This window comes from Nannobrachium achirus, assembly GCF_963921795.1.
Source record: "Nannobrachium achirus genome assembly, chromosome: 17".
NCBI lineage: Eukaryota > Metazoa > Chordata > Actinopteri > Myctophiformes > Myctophidae > Nannobrachium > Nannobrachium achirus.
This window is the reverse complement of record NC_137824.1, coordinates 10391003-10404796: the sequence shown is the minus strand read 5'-3', so window position 1 is coordinate 10404796 and position 13794 is coordinate 10391003. Positions and strand designations below refer to the sequence as shown.

The 13794-nt window shown below is 46.9% G+C and overlaps 4 protein-coding genes across 4 annotated transcripts; 2 read left to right on the top strand and 2 right to left on the bottom strand.

Moving 5' to 3' along the window:
• Nucleotides 1–371: 371 nt before the first annotated feature.
• Nucleotides 372–791, bottom strand: LOC308302249 (vesicle transport protein GOT1B-like; the record flags this gene model as incomplete). Its single annotated transcript, XM_080746507.1, has 1 exon — nt 372–791. One exon carries the CDS (start codon nt 789–791, stop codon nt 372–374), a length of 420 nt encoding a protein of 139 aa, XP_080602633.1.
• A 502-nt stretch (nt 792–1293) lies between these two features.
• On the top strand, nt 1294–2328 carry LOC308302248 (anamorsin-like; the record flags this gene model as incomplete). Its single annotated transcript, XM_080746506.1, has 1 exon — nt 1294–2328. The coding sequence occupies one exon, from the start codon at nt 1294–1296 to the stop codon at nt 2326–2328; it is 1035 nt and encodes a 344-aa protein (XP_080602632.1).
• A 4182-nt stretch (nt 2329–6510) lies between these two features.
• LOC308302247 (nuclear pore complex protein Nup50-like) lies at nt 6511–8322 on the bottom strand (the record flags this gene model as incomplete). The annotated part of the gene is made up of 1 exon (XM_080746505.1): nt 6511–8322. The coding sequence occupies one exon, from the start codon at nt 8320–8322 to the stop codon at nt 6511–6513; it is 1812 nt and encodes a 603-aa protein (XP_080602631.1).
• Nucleotides 8323–8795: 473 nt separating this feature from the next.
• LOC308302246 (citrate synthase, mitochondrial-like) lies at nt 8796–10229 on the top strand (the record flags this gene model as incomplete). The annotated part of the gene is made up of 1 exon (XM_080746504.1): nt 8796–10229. The coding sequence occupies one exon, from the start codon at nt 8796–8798 to the stop codon at nt 10227–10229; it is 1434 nt and encodes a 477-aa protein (XP_080602630.1).
• Nucleotides 10230–13794: the final 3565 nt, after the last annotated feature.

Here is a 13794-nt window from a genome sequence, read left to right as displayed (position 1 = left end):
ATGCAAATCTCTTTCCATGCCATACCTGAAGGCAGCATTCAAGAGAATTGCCTTGTCCACACTCTCCTGAACTTGAATGCAGCATCTTATGTTGAAAGAATTGCCCTCTCTGTGTAGAAGTCCATACCATTACGCCATATCTCCAGTATTCAATTGATTATGCTTGGTTCAGTGTCTGTATCAAGCATCGAAAATAGCCCACCTCCAATCTCTAAACGCGTCGCAGCACGACCCTTTGTGAGCTTCTGGCATTGTAGAGACGGCTGCGACGGCGGCAGGTTTATCGAGCACTGATCATTTCCAGTTACCTTTCTTGTCTGGCGTAGCCATCGATTGCTTAAATTCGCTATTCGTCCCTGAACAGGCTCTGATCACACCATGTTGTTGCTCCCGCCCAGCCTGTCCATGAATCCACTGATGTAGGGCATGTTCGCGACGGAGCCCAGGACGGGCGTCCTCCTGACCAGGCCCACCGCCAGCGGGAGGAAGCCGCTGAACAGCAGGTACAGGCCGTAGAGCTCCAGCGCCACGCCGACCAGGGGCCAGCCGATCAGCACCACCAGCACCCCTCCCAGGAAGAAGGCTGTGGCCTTCGCCTTCTGCCTCTGGAAGAAGAAACGGAAGGTCTTCTTCAAGCCAATGATGAAGGCCAGCCCGGCCACGAACAGGAGGTTCCCCATCGCCATGAGGGCCTTGTCGAAGAACAGGAGCATTCCGAAGAAGAGGAAGAACACACCGAAGCCCGTTAGTCCCAACCCAATCTTCTGGGAGTCCGACAGAGAAATCAACATCTTGTGGCGATGCTTTGACAGATAAAGTCCAACACGTGCGTTTGTTTCAGACAGTCGTGGGTAGCAGGGCTCTGGGCTCAACGGTGGGACAAATTGAAAAGAGACAAATACAGTGGCATTTCAAGGGAGACCACCCAAAAATAAATCCTGGAGAACTCGACTGGGTCTGAACGTTTTCACGAAACTTCTGGGGTGACTGATGTTACGATTTGCGTATTCCTTAGGGTGAAAAACAACTCAATAGCCAAAACCTAATGAATGCACGTCTTGAATCAGCCCTCTAATTAACCGTGACAGCTGCCAATGGAGTAAGAACTAACACCACTGGCCGGTTCCGTTTTGAAATCATAAGCCCAACCTTCGTGAAATCACCATGATGTCACTGTGATGTCTCCATAAAATGGAGGTAAATGCCCAGTTTTGCCCAAATATGGAGGTCCACGATGTCAGACTGTCCTACACATACTCTGATCAGTGCCAGTGTTATCTCAACTGTTAACGCATGGCGTCTAGTTTGATTGACAGACCCGCAGGGAGTCAGCAGCGCACCATGGCAGCAGACCTAGGCATCAGAGCAGGAGACAGGGTGATGTTGGTGTGGACGCAGCCCTCCTCACCGGTCGCTTTAAAGGAGTTGGCAGAAGGTCTGAGCAGTCTCGTCGGAGCACAGGGCAGTGTGTCGTTGGAGAACATAGAGAGGATATCGATGTCCTCCCACGCGACGTCCACTTTCGATTGGGTTCTGTCCTGCCTTTTCGCCGACAGTTACTCCATCCACAGCGCGGAGACCCTCGCAGAGATGGCTAGGATTCTCAAGCCTGGTGGGAAGCTAGTCCTGGAGGAGCCAGTCACAGAGAGTGGCAGCCAGCAGAGTGCCGTTAGGACTGCTGACACAGCTGACAAACTGACAGTTAGGACAGCTGACAAACTGACATCGGCTCTGACGTTGTCCGGTTTGATATCTGTCGCGGGGGTTGCTAAAGAAGAACTGTCCCCGGACGTGTTGAGCTCCCTCTGGGGTGCCACGGGTTACCGAGAGACCTCGCTGACCAGGCTCCGCGTGTCCTCTTCCAAGCCCCCCTACGAGGCGGGGTCCTCCGCACAGCTCAAGCTGTCATTCAGGACGAAGACCAGACCCAAACCCAAACCGGCTCTTGACCCCAACGCCGCCAAGATGTGGACCCTGTCGGCGCTCGACACGATCGACGACGTGGATCTGCTGGACTCGGACGCTCTGCTGGATGCCGACGACATGAAGAAGCCCGACCCGGCCTCTCTGAGAGCGCCGGCGGGTTGTGGAGCCGCCGGGTTAAAGCAGAAGAAGAAAGCCTGCAAGAACTGCTCCTGCGGCCTGGCCGAGGAGCTGGACGAGAAGAGCTCCGGAGGAAAGAAGACCGCCGCACTGGCAAAGTCTTCCTGCGGCAATTGTTACCTGGGTGATGCTTTCCGATGTGCCAGCTGCCCGTATGCGGGGATGCCAGCGTTTAAGCCCGGAGAAAAGATCATGTTGGACAATGAGAGCCTCAATGATGCCTAATAAGAACTAGCCTTGATTATCCAATACAATGTTTTTCAAATGGGGATACGTGTACCCCTAGGGGTGCGCAGGGATACTGCAGGGGGTACATGGAACTAGAAAATGTCATTATGTATTTTGCTGTAATGGTCAATGATAAAACATTGACAGACTTTGTCTGAACCTGCTCATCTGTAAATTGTTATACCAAATTACATTAATAACTTGACTCGTACAACGATCCACAACTGTCATTGACTAGAAAGCAGTTATTTGCCATTATGTTGTTTTATTTTGAACATATTGGCATTGGAACTGGACTTTTGATGTCAATATTTTTTAAGCAAAATGCCGTAGTCAGGGGAAGGGCGTACTTGGCTTCGGAAATCAGTACAAGAGGGTGCTGCAGACAAAGACATTTGAGGACCACTGCTCCAATACAATACAATATAACCAGTCCATAATCTCTCTGAATGGAGAGATTATGGCCCGGGCCTGAGACCAAGAGAGAGGGCGAGTGCCAAAGTACGGCCGGCGAGACCAACCTGAAAATAACTAATGTAAATAGGTTAACACTTGGGGTACACAGCCCCTCTTATATAGCCATCTGCTGAAGAGGACTAATGTCTGATTTACAGATGTTTTTACGATTATTCTTTGAGTGATGCAAACCGCTCCTACATTTCTGTGTGTCTGTGTGTCAGCCAAAAAAATGTATGGAGATCCTTAATTGCTCACTAACACGTCACGGACAGAAGGGCCCATACAAGGAGATAGGCACGTGTGTTGTGTTTGCACTGCTCACTTCACAAGGTGTGATTTTATTTTTATTTTCTATATGTAAATACATGTGACTCAGCGTGACTGAGGGGCAGTCATTTCGGAAGGCAGGGTGTTTCACTACTGCTAATATGATTTATTTATTTATTTTTTTCTAAAATGAAAAAAGCCACAAATGCATCTCGAAATATCTAGGCTACGTTTCACTTAAACGCCAGAGCTTAACTCTGCATGTAAATAAGACTTTTTTTAATTAATGTGAGAGATCGTCAGGTCATTTGCAGGTTAGACATTTATTTAGAACTTGAATATCTCAAAAGTAGTATTTCAGCATGGCATCATTCTATAAGCCATATCTTAAAAACTGTTGGGTCAATCTCCACAACCAACATATCAATTTGTAGGATCCCCAGCTTTCAAATGAAATGAAAAAATGAAAATGAGAAAAAATGCAATGACTAGCCGTCAGCCACGCTGGGACACAAATATGTAAAACATACTGTAGGGTAGGCTATAGTAAATCATGTATACTTTACGGCCTAATAGCTGCAGGAGCTAAACATACGTGTTACAGTTGAGCTTCTTGTGGCCACCTGTGACATCCCAAACTGGGAGTCGGGACCCCTAGGGGTACCACATGGTTTTAGGGGGTCCCCAGTTCAAATATGAGTATTTTTGGGGGTCACGGCCTGAATGGTTTGGGAACCTTTGATCTATGTCAAAGACTCAGGCCATTTTTTGCAAAACACATTTTTGAAAACTGCTCCTACAGATTTTGCCCTAAAATCACACAATGTGGTACACAGTATCTCTAAAGTCATGTCATCAACATGGATCTCCTATGTTACCTCCTGATTGGCTACGATTGCCTTCTTAAGTTTTTGTATGCGACCTGATGGTCGCTTATCTCCCGATCAGGGCCCTTGTGGTGCCTGACTCGCAACAACTGGCTGTTGCGAAAACGACCCCCGCGACAACCCCCCCCCCCCCCCCCCCCCCCCTTGACGTGTGACGGACAGACAGACAGACTGACTGACTGACAGCCGGTGGAGGTTTTGATGGTCGCAACAAGTTATGTAACATATTTCAAAAAGGTCACACATACCAGACTTGCATAGACTAGAATCATTATTGTCTCTTTGCTCATTTTATTTTTCCATAACCGACTAAATACCAATGACAACCAGTGTTGGGCAATATTACTTAGGAGAGTAATCGTTACATATTACTTATTACTCCTTGGAAAAAGTAATAATATTATATTACTTATTACTTGGAATCAAGAGTAATATATAATATATTAAGTTATATTACTTTTTTTTTTTTTTTTACCCCGCAAAAGAAAAGAGATGTAGGGTACAATGACACAATCTGTTTAGCCAGCTCCTTTTAGAACAGAATCCAATTTATTGGAAAAATAAGTCTCCAATCAGCCAAACAAGCTTTATTTGACAGCTGTGATCAGTGCATTTACCAGACATTTAAAACTGTCAGTAATTTTGAACCTAGGCTCTGTATGGTCTTTAACTCAAAATAAAGGATATAGGCCTAATCAGAAAGCAGCCTACTTTATTAGGAGTATCTGCAAGTTGAAAAACAATCCAGCACCACGGAGATGAAGAGAAACTACTTCTCCCTGTGTGTCGTCGTGTGTAAATGAGAAGAGGAGGGGCTCACTGACCGTCTCTCTCTCTCTCTCTCTCTCTCTCTCTCTCTCTTCAGTGTGTCTCTCTCTCTCTCTCTCTCTCTCTCTCTCTCTCTCTCTCTCTTCAGTGTGTGTGTGTGTGTGTGTGTGTGTGTGTGTGTGTGTGTGTGTGTGTGTGTGTGTGTGTGTGTGTGTGTGTTGCGACGCAATCTACAACTCGCTGCGCAACTCTGTGTCAAGTTGACCTAGGCTCTCAGAGAACATCAAAAGAAGTTAACGACCGTCAATTAAGCAGCTGCATGCGCTGCTCTGAGTGCTCTCCTCTCCTGCCAGCGAGGCACGAGTAATATAGTAACGAGGCGTTTTTTGGGCGGAGTAAAGCGTTATATATTACAGTTTTTGACAGAGTAATACCTTACACTACTCGTTACTGGATAAAGTAATAATATTACAGTAATATATTATTAGTAATTCGTTACTGCCCAACACTGATGACAACATGCCTGATCTAAGGAAATCACCTAAGGCCATATAAAGGTCACTGGGAGAGTGACTTGCCTTGTAGAAAAATCACACCTAGTGTGAAGTGAGTGGTGCTATTTATGAGTTGCTTGTGGGCTTGCCCACTATAGTTGACCCCATACACTTTTTAGACCTACAGATTTGGTTCAAAACTTAGCACGGACCAATCAAAAGCCGTTCTGTCCATGATGTCACAATTTAGCCATAAACACGGACCAATCAAAAGCTTTGTTTTAACCAAAAAATAAATAAAAGAATTGCACAGTGTATTTTTTTTTTTTTTTTTTTAAGAAACTGTTTCCCAGTAAATTTTGTCTTACTGTTTATATTACTGCTTGCAATATAAACAGTGGCAATAGCACAAGGTTATGTATGAGTTCAATGGATCTATTCCTGTAACCTTTTTGTCAACCCAAAAGGCAGAACAGTTATATTAGCATGCCCATGCCCATATATGGGCATAAGAACAGTTATATCAGCATGCCTATATATGGGCATAAGAACGGTTATATCAGCATGCCCATGCATTTATGGGCATAAGAACAGTTATATCAGCATGCTCATGCCCATATATGGGCACATACTGCTGTGCTTACTCTCTCGTCCTCTCTTGAGGAGGGATGTGTACATTTTCTACAGTGGCTGTGTTTTCAGCGAGCCCACACAGTTTCAGCAGGAACTGCATTTCTAGTTTAATTAAGCGTCCAGCTAAGCCAATGAACAATGGCACAGACATTTTTGAACACGTTTTTTACATGTTTAGAAACGTATGATAGATAATTATGCAGGGGTCAACCTGAAAGGTTTATTACAATTGTGTACACTCAATGTATGAACAAAAGTTAGGGCAGGGTTTTACAAACACAATGTTGTGACACCCTGGGCATTCACAGTCGTATACATTTCTTAAAAAAAAAAGCTTGCCACACAACACAACAAAGTACTAAATAGGGCCCAAAGTTTCATCAGACCATCCATACTGAATTTAATTCACTAATAGATTAATATAAATTAAAAACTGCATTCAAGATATCTCTTAGAATGGAAGCATGCCTTTCACGAGGAAGCCGGTGGATTTGACTCATGGCTTGAATGTGTGCCAAGGAAACTGTGGGAGGAGAAGTGTGACAAACTTTGGGTCGTCTTCTTCGCATCTATTCCAGCTTCATTCCCGATGAACCTCATGGATTGTGCACAACCAATTTGTCAACAGTTCTGGCCAGCCAGGAGGAGGGACAAAAAGTGTCAGTTGTGGGTTACACTTTGTTCTCTTCGAGAAGTTTGTGAAGTTCGTTGGCGTCTTCGGTCGTTTTGACTCTGACGAGCAGCGGCATGGGTTTGGTGGGGTTCTTGTCGTCCATGGGTGGATTGGGTACGCACACCATCAGCACGTTGTTCTTCCCCGTCCTGGAGCAAGGCATGGAGGCCTGCAGGATGACGTTTAGCAAGATGTTTCCCAGGTTGGTGTCGGCGCGGACGATGAGCTGGGTCTTTCCCTCGGGCGTGTGCTTCAGGTGCAGCGTTCCAACGCCTTTCTCCTTGTACTCCATTTCCTTGTTGTAGAACAGCTTACACTTTACGGAATGAAAAGCATCCGCCTCTTTGATCTCTCTGACTTCATATTTTGGGGGCTCGTCCGACTCAGTATCTGCGCTCTCATACGCATTCCCCTCTAAATCCCTCTGGGAATTGGAGGGGAAAAGTGCTATGGGCTCAGCGGAGGCCTGGGGTGATCCGAACCGGGGGGCTTGACCAAAGGGACTGGGAGAGAAGGATGAGCTGAGCGTAAAGGAAAAAGGATTGGTGCTGCTAGAGAACGTGTCCTTATTCTTGCCAAACAGGAACGGAGTGCTGCCGCCGGAGAAAGGGTCCTTATTCTTGTCTATCGGAAACAGAGTGCCGCCGCCAGACAATGACAGTGACGTGGTGGTATTGGTTGTTGGCAGGTGTGCGCCGGCCGCTCCCGCGGTCGCTGGCGCACAGGCGTCCGGCTTCTGCCCAAATTTAAGCTTTATAGCAGCTGGGCCGGGAAGTGCGGCGGTGCTTTTCTCCGGAGACGAGCCGTCCTTATCGTTGCCAAAGGAAAACGACGGAGCGCTGCCGTCCTTATCATTGCCAAAGGAAAACGACGGAGCGCTGCCGTCCATATCGTTTCCAAAGGAAAACGACGGAGCGCTGCCGTCCTTATCCTGGCCAAAATAATTCAACAGAGTACCGCAGCTGGAGGAGAAGAGTGACGTGGCAGTACTTGCTGTCGGCAGGCGTGTCCCTGGCTTCTCCCCTGACACCTGGCTGTCCGCGAGTCCTTCGAGCACCGTGGCAGATCCAGCCGCCCCGACTGCTTCTTCTTCTTCTGCCGCCGCCCCTCTGTACTTCTCCTCGATGCGGACCAGATGCTGCTCATAATCTCTGAAGACGGGGCTGAGGTCTGACAGCGGGTTGGCGTCGACGTTCTTGGTGATCCAATCCCGCACCGAGAGGTTGAGTGCAATGAGCTTTTGGTCGTAGTCCTTATTGCTGCCGCTGCTAGTGCTGCTGCTGAGGATACTACTGCTGCTGATACTGCTGTTGAAGATACTGCTGCTGCTGCTGAGACTGCTGCCATTGGCGCTTTGACTCAAGGCAGGGGGATTGGTCTGCTTGGAAGTCATGTCAGCTGTGGGCTTGGAGGAGGCGGGGTCATTCAACGTCAAAGCAGGTACTATAGCATTAGCCTTTATGGTGGGGGAAGAGAAACTACCGAATGAAGGAGTGGCGCTGTTTCCATTGGTCAGGCCGCTCAATCCGCTAAATGCAGCGATGCCGTTGCCGAAACCAAAGTATGCTGGCGCTGCGCCACCGGCAGCGTTTGCTGTTGATGTCGTGGGGATTCCTTCAAGTCCTCTGAAACCTCTGGGACTCTCACCCTCTCCTCCGGCATTTCGTCGTATGGCCTTCTTAATCTCACGGCTTTTCAACACAACATCGCTGGCAATGGGATAAGCCCCTCCCCCTCCCGCCCCCTCTCCCTCATCCTCCTGGTTCCAGTTCTTGTCAGTCAGTTCCATTTCAGCGACCCTCTTTGCCATCACGAACGTAACCTTTTAGAAGAGGGTCTGTGCTATATGTGTGTTTGTGTGTGTCTGTGTGTCCGTGTCTGGAACTTTTATAATAGCACTGGGGGACTGGGACTCAGATTGGGACGGAACCTGCCCCTTTTGGAGTCATACATCATAGATATGTCATGGATGACATGATAGATGACTGTAAAAATGTCTAATTATTGATATATCTTTTTGAACATTTGAATATGTGTAATTTTTAACACTTAAACTCTTGCACTTGAGTTCAAATATAGACACTTCTGGTGAAATATTACTCAACTACAAGTACTGGTGTTGAGTACTCTGTCCACCATCTTGTCATGTCAACAGTTTTTGTTGTGTATGACATCAGACCGGAGCTCCCTATATATACACGCTCCAAAAGAAGTGATTCTCATGTGACAAGAGCGTGTTTGTTGAACAGCTTATTTGGCCAACTTACATTTGCTGCCAGTAAGATGTCCATTCTGTCTAGGTTTAGCAGGGGAGCGAGTAAACTCCTCAAGTCAAAGAATGCCACTGATGTCCTTGTTGCTGCCAGACACGCCAGCACATCAACAACAACAACAACAACAAGTACTAATCTGAAGGACATTCTGAAAGACCTCATCCCAAAAGAGCAGGCCAGGATCAAGGACTTCAAACAGCAGCACGGGAAGAAGGTCATCGGACAGATTACCGTCGACCAGGTCTACGGCGGGATGAGGGGAATGACGGGCCTGGTGTACGAGACCTCGGTCCTGGACCCCGACGAGGGCATCCGTTTCCGCGGCCACAGCATTCCCGAATGCCAGCGGCTGCTGCCCAAGGCGCCGGGGGGTCAGGAGCCGCTGCCCGAGGGCATCTTTTGGCTGCTGGTCACGGGGCAGGTGCCCACCACGGAACAGGTGAACTGGGTGTCCAAGGAATGGGCCAACCGAGCGGCTCTCCCCTCTCACATTGTCACCATGCTGGACAACTTCCCCTCCAACCTGCACCCCATGTCTCAGTTCAGCGCCGCCATCACGGCTCTGAACAGCGAGAGCAGCTTTGCCCGGGCCTACTCCGAGGGCGTCAGCAAGGCAAAGTACTGGGAGTTTGTCTACGAGGACTCCATGGACCTGATCGCCAAGCTGCCCTGCGTCGCGGCCAAGATCTACCGCAACCTGTACCGCGAGGGCAGCTGCATCGGCGCCATCGACCCCGGCCTGGACTGGTCCCGCAACTTCACCAACATGCTGGGCTACGCAGATGCCCAGTTCACTGAGCTCATGAGGCTCTACCTCACCATCCACTGCGACCACGAGGGCGGCAACGTCAGCGCCCACGCCAGCCACCTGGTGGGCAGCGCCCTGTCCGACCCCTACCTGTGCTTCGGCGCGGCGATGAACGGCCTGGCCGGGCCGCTGCACGGCCTCGCCAACCAGGAGGTGCTGGCGTGGCTGAGGGCCCTACAGGCGGAGCTGGGCGGGGAGGTGTCCGACCAGAGGATGAGGGACTACGTCCGGGACACGCTCAAGTCCGGCCGGGTGGTGCCGGGCTATGGCCACGCCGTCCTGCGCAAGACCGACCCGCGCTACACGTGCCAGAGGGAGTTTGCGCTGAAACACCTGCCCGACGACCCAACCTTCAGGACGGTGTCCCAGCTCTATAAGATCGTGCCCGACGTCCTGCTGGAGCAAGGCAAGGCCAAGAACCCCTGGCCCAACGTGGACGCCCACAGCGGGGTGCTGCTGCAGCACTACGGCATGACCGAGATGAACTACTACACGGTGCTGTTCGGCGTCTCGCGGGCCCTGGGCGTGCTGGCCCAGCTGGTGTGGAGCAGAGCCCTGGGGTTCCCCCTGGAGCGCCCCAAGTCCATGAGCACCGACGGACTGATGGCCCTGGTGGGCACAGCAAAGGCACGCTGAAGGAACAGGCCTTCACGGCGGGTCCGTGTGACGACGATTACCCATGGATGGGTGTATTAAGAGAGCAATTGTTTTAGGGCCCACAGCCGCTTATCTACCATATTTATACTGCCCTGATTTATAAAGAGATGACTATAAAGAGATGACTAGTTTGACTACTTCCACAGCGTCAACTAGTGGTTATAGTAGTCGACTAGTTGGTGAAACCCGTAAAGCAGACATAGCATGAGAAATGTCCTTCTCAACCCCAAAGATAAGAGTACGTCTTTGATGTAAAACATGAATACAAAGGGGAAAATGTGTTGGTTCAATATTTAAGTTTAACAATCCATCATGCCTCCATATATAGAGAATGAAAATTGAAACACTTTTTTCCCCCTAGCAGGGATTCATTTGTGCCGGAGCTGGCCGTTGCTCTGCTCCGTACAGCAGTAGAGGGTGCTCACCTCAGATGCATAAACAATGCAATAGGTTTTTGTTTTAGGCTATGCATTATTAATTATTAAACTTTCACATTTCTCCCCCAATGTCCTTTCCTGCAATGGTAAAAAACCGCGGATGAAATGAAACCGAGTTAACGTTATTAAAACACTTTATTAGGCGATTTGTTGTTAGAAGAATAAGATAAGATAAGATAAGATAAGATAAGATAAGAAAACAGTATTGTCCATCAAATTTAGCATAAAATGGAAATTTGCCCTTGGCATGCAGGCGGTCAGTCAGTATACAACGATAAAACATACATTGAATACACAAATGCATTAAAACTAAATAAAATGCATCCCATAACATAGCAACAGTGATCAAGGGCTGAAGGGCCTAGGGGTTGGAACTATTTAAACATTTTCTTATTTAAAATCTCCACTGCAGTTGGCCAGAGATTAAGTCTTGTAACTCTTCTTTCTTGCTAGAAGTACTCTAAGCCTCCTGCCTGATGGTAACAGCTCTAATGAGGGGCGACGAGGGTGTGTAGAGTCATTATACATCTAAATTAAATTTGAATCTGAAGAATGACATCAATCTGACTTTTAAAGTCAAGAAAGAGCTCTGGCACATTCTAATTTAGGAATTAAGCACTGCCTCATAGGCTTACGGTGCATGTCCAGAGGAGGACAGAGCTGTCTACATATGGGTCTGTCTGTCTGTCTGTCTGTCTGGGGCTAATGGCACTGCTTGTCAAATCTCGTCGGATCTATGACGCTATAGGCCCTGTTTTGAGTGTCTTAAGTACTAGAAAGACCTCAGGGTGACATGCACAATTCTTGGCCACCTGGCCAGTGATGTATATCGGACCAGTTAACCATATATGGAGACCCCTGGTACCCATATATGGAGATCCATGTACTGTATATGGAGATATGCTGTGGAAGCCCAAACATGCTTACTCATTTATTCGTTATGTGAAAGTCCTATGACGTCTATGACATCCGACATCATACCCTTTTATGCCCATACATGGAGCTCCCTGTCTGTAGAACTAGACGTTAGTGTGGTATGTGGCCAATGTGGCTTCCATATATGGGCATTGCCATATGAAGTCCTGTCCTGTTAGATATGGGCTTAATATTGATGACATCAAGGAACTCCATATATGGGCACAAAAGGTATTCCGTTAGTTAGCAGTTTCAGTTTTGGTGGAAGGGACAGGTTTTCCTCCAATCAGGATAGAGGGGGCCTTCCTCCAATCATGGTCAAGTGGGTTTCATATTTTTATATATTCATGCTTTTATTTAAAAAAGGGTAGGCCTCCATCGAGTAGGGTGGCTGTACCACTGCCATTTCTAAACATAACTTATACATTGAGAACCAAAATGTCAAAACTAACAATCTGTCAAATGCAAAGTAATCATGTATATAAGCTATTCAAAATGGACAGAAACATGTTTTTTCTTTCTTTCTTCATAATTGTGGAAAATGTTTTTAAAATATTTAAAGACAAATAGACTTTTTTTTTTTATCAGGCAACAATTTCACGGACCCCCTGCAGTACCTCCGCAGACCTCCTAGGGGTTGCGGGGGCCCTGTTGAAGACCCCTGTCCTAGACCTTTTTGGGTTTGTAACGGTGAACATCTTCAGGTGGCGCTGTTGAGCAATGCTCACTCACAATGGGTGTGAGTTTTATTTTATTTTTTTAGGTTTGTAACATTTTACCCTTTTTGTTGCACTTTGAAGAGGGGGGGGGGGGGGCGACACTGGTGCATCAGTCGAAGGAGAGAGGAAAAAAAAGACAGATCATTTAGTTGTTTTTGACCTCTTTAAAAGGCTGTTCTTTCATGCTGCAATTTCTTTTGTGGCTTTGGACTTCCTCATAATGAAGATCTTTTTCTATAACATCGTAAAGGTAAGCTGCTTTTTGCTGGCACCAGCCCCAATAAATAAATAATGAATCTGGCAGTAGAACTGTTAAGCAGACGCTTTTAATCCAAAGCGACTTACAATAAGCAGACTGTAATACATCAATCACTATAATAAGCAATATAATGTGTCAGTACATCAACAACAACATAACAAATGCAATCTAGAAAAACAGTAAAAAAAAAATCTAAAACCTAAAAAATGCTAACTAGCTTCATGTATGGTCAATGAGTGTAGTAGTGCTATCCACCTGTTTTAGCGAGAATTTACTGTAGCATTATCTGCGGGACACTTCCGGTTAACAGCAGACATACAAGCTCACGTCGCGTCGCAGATGCAACCGTTGTGAGCTTGTAGATCACTCTCGGCCGCGGCGCCGGAAGCTGCCTGCACATTCTGCGCAATGCACGATGGGATGTTGGAAAGTTGTGGATAGGTTTAGGTGGAGTCTGAAGAGGTGAGTCTTCAGTCCACGGTGGAAGCTAGGTAGTGAGTCTGTAGTTCTAAGTGCTACAGGGAGTTTATTCCACAGTTTGGGGGCCAGGAGGGCAAATTGTCTCGGACAAGTGAATTTTTGTCCTAGGGTTTTTAGCGAGGGTTCTGTCAGCATCCCTGTGTTGGCTGATCTGGGAGCGTATGTTCTCCCAAATCTTTATATACTATAAAGGGTTAAAAAAAACTGGCCTGTTGGAGTGCCCGTTGGGTAGATCTGTATGCCCATACATGGTGTTCCAGCACGCGAGCCCACACTGTTTCGTAGGAACAGTATCTAGTCCTTTCTGTTGCCACAAAGGAAAAACACACCAAGTTTAGTTTAGTTTAGTTTATTTGCACATTTTTTAAAATATGAATAAAACAAACATAGAAAAAGACAAAACAATACATTATAAAGAAAAAACATGACAAAATAAAAAATGATGTGCCGGAAAGGCCAAAAAAAAAACATGAAGGGCTTGTCGAGTGGCCTTCCTAAAAACTATCATTCAAGCTTAGAATCATCTTTACAAGGATATGAGGAATAGTTATTACTGACAATACAAATATGAAATACTAATATTCATGTTTCAGTACGTATATAGTGACCATCCATGAAGGCAGAAATTATCCATAACAAACAGTTAATATAGGAAATGGATAATTAGAAATACAAACATACACATACCTGTACACTGAATATAAACCCACACACAACATACCAGTATCACATGA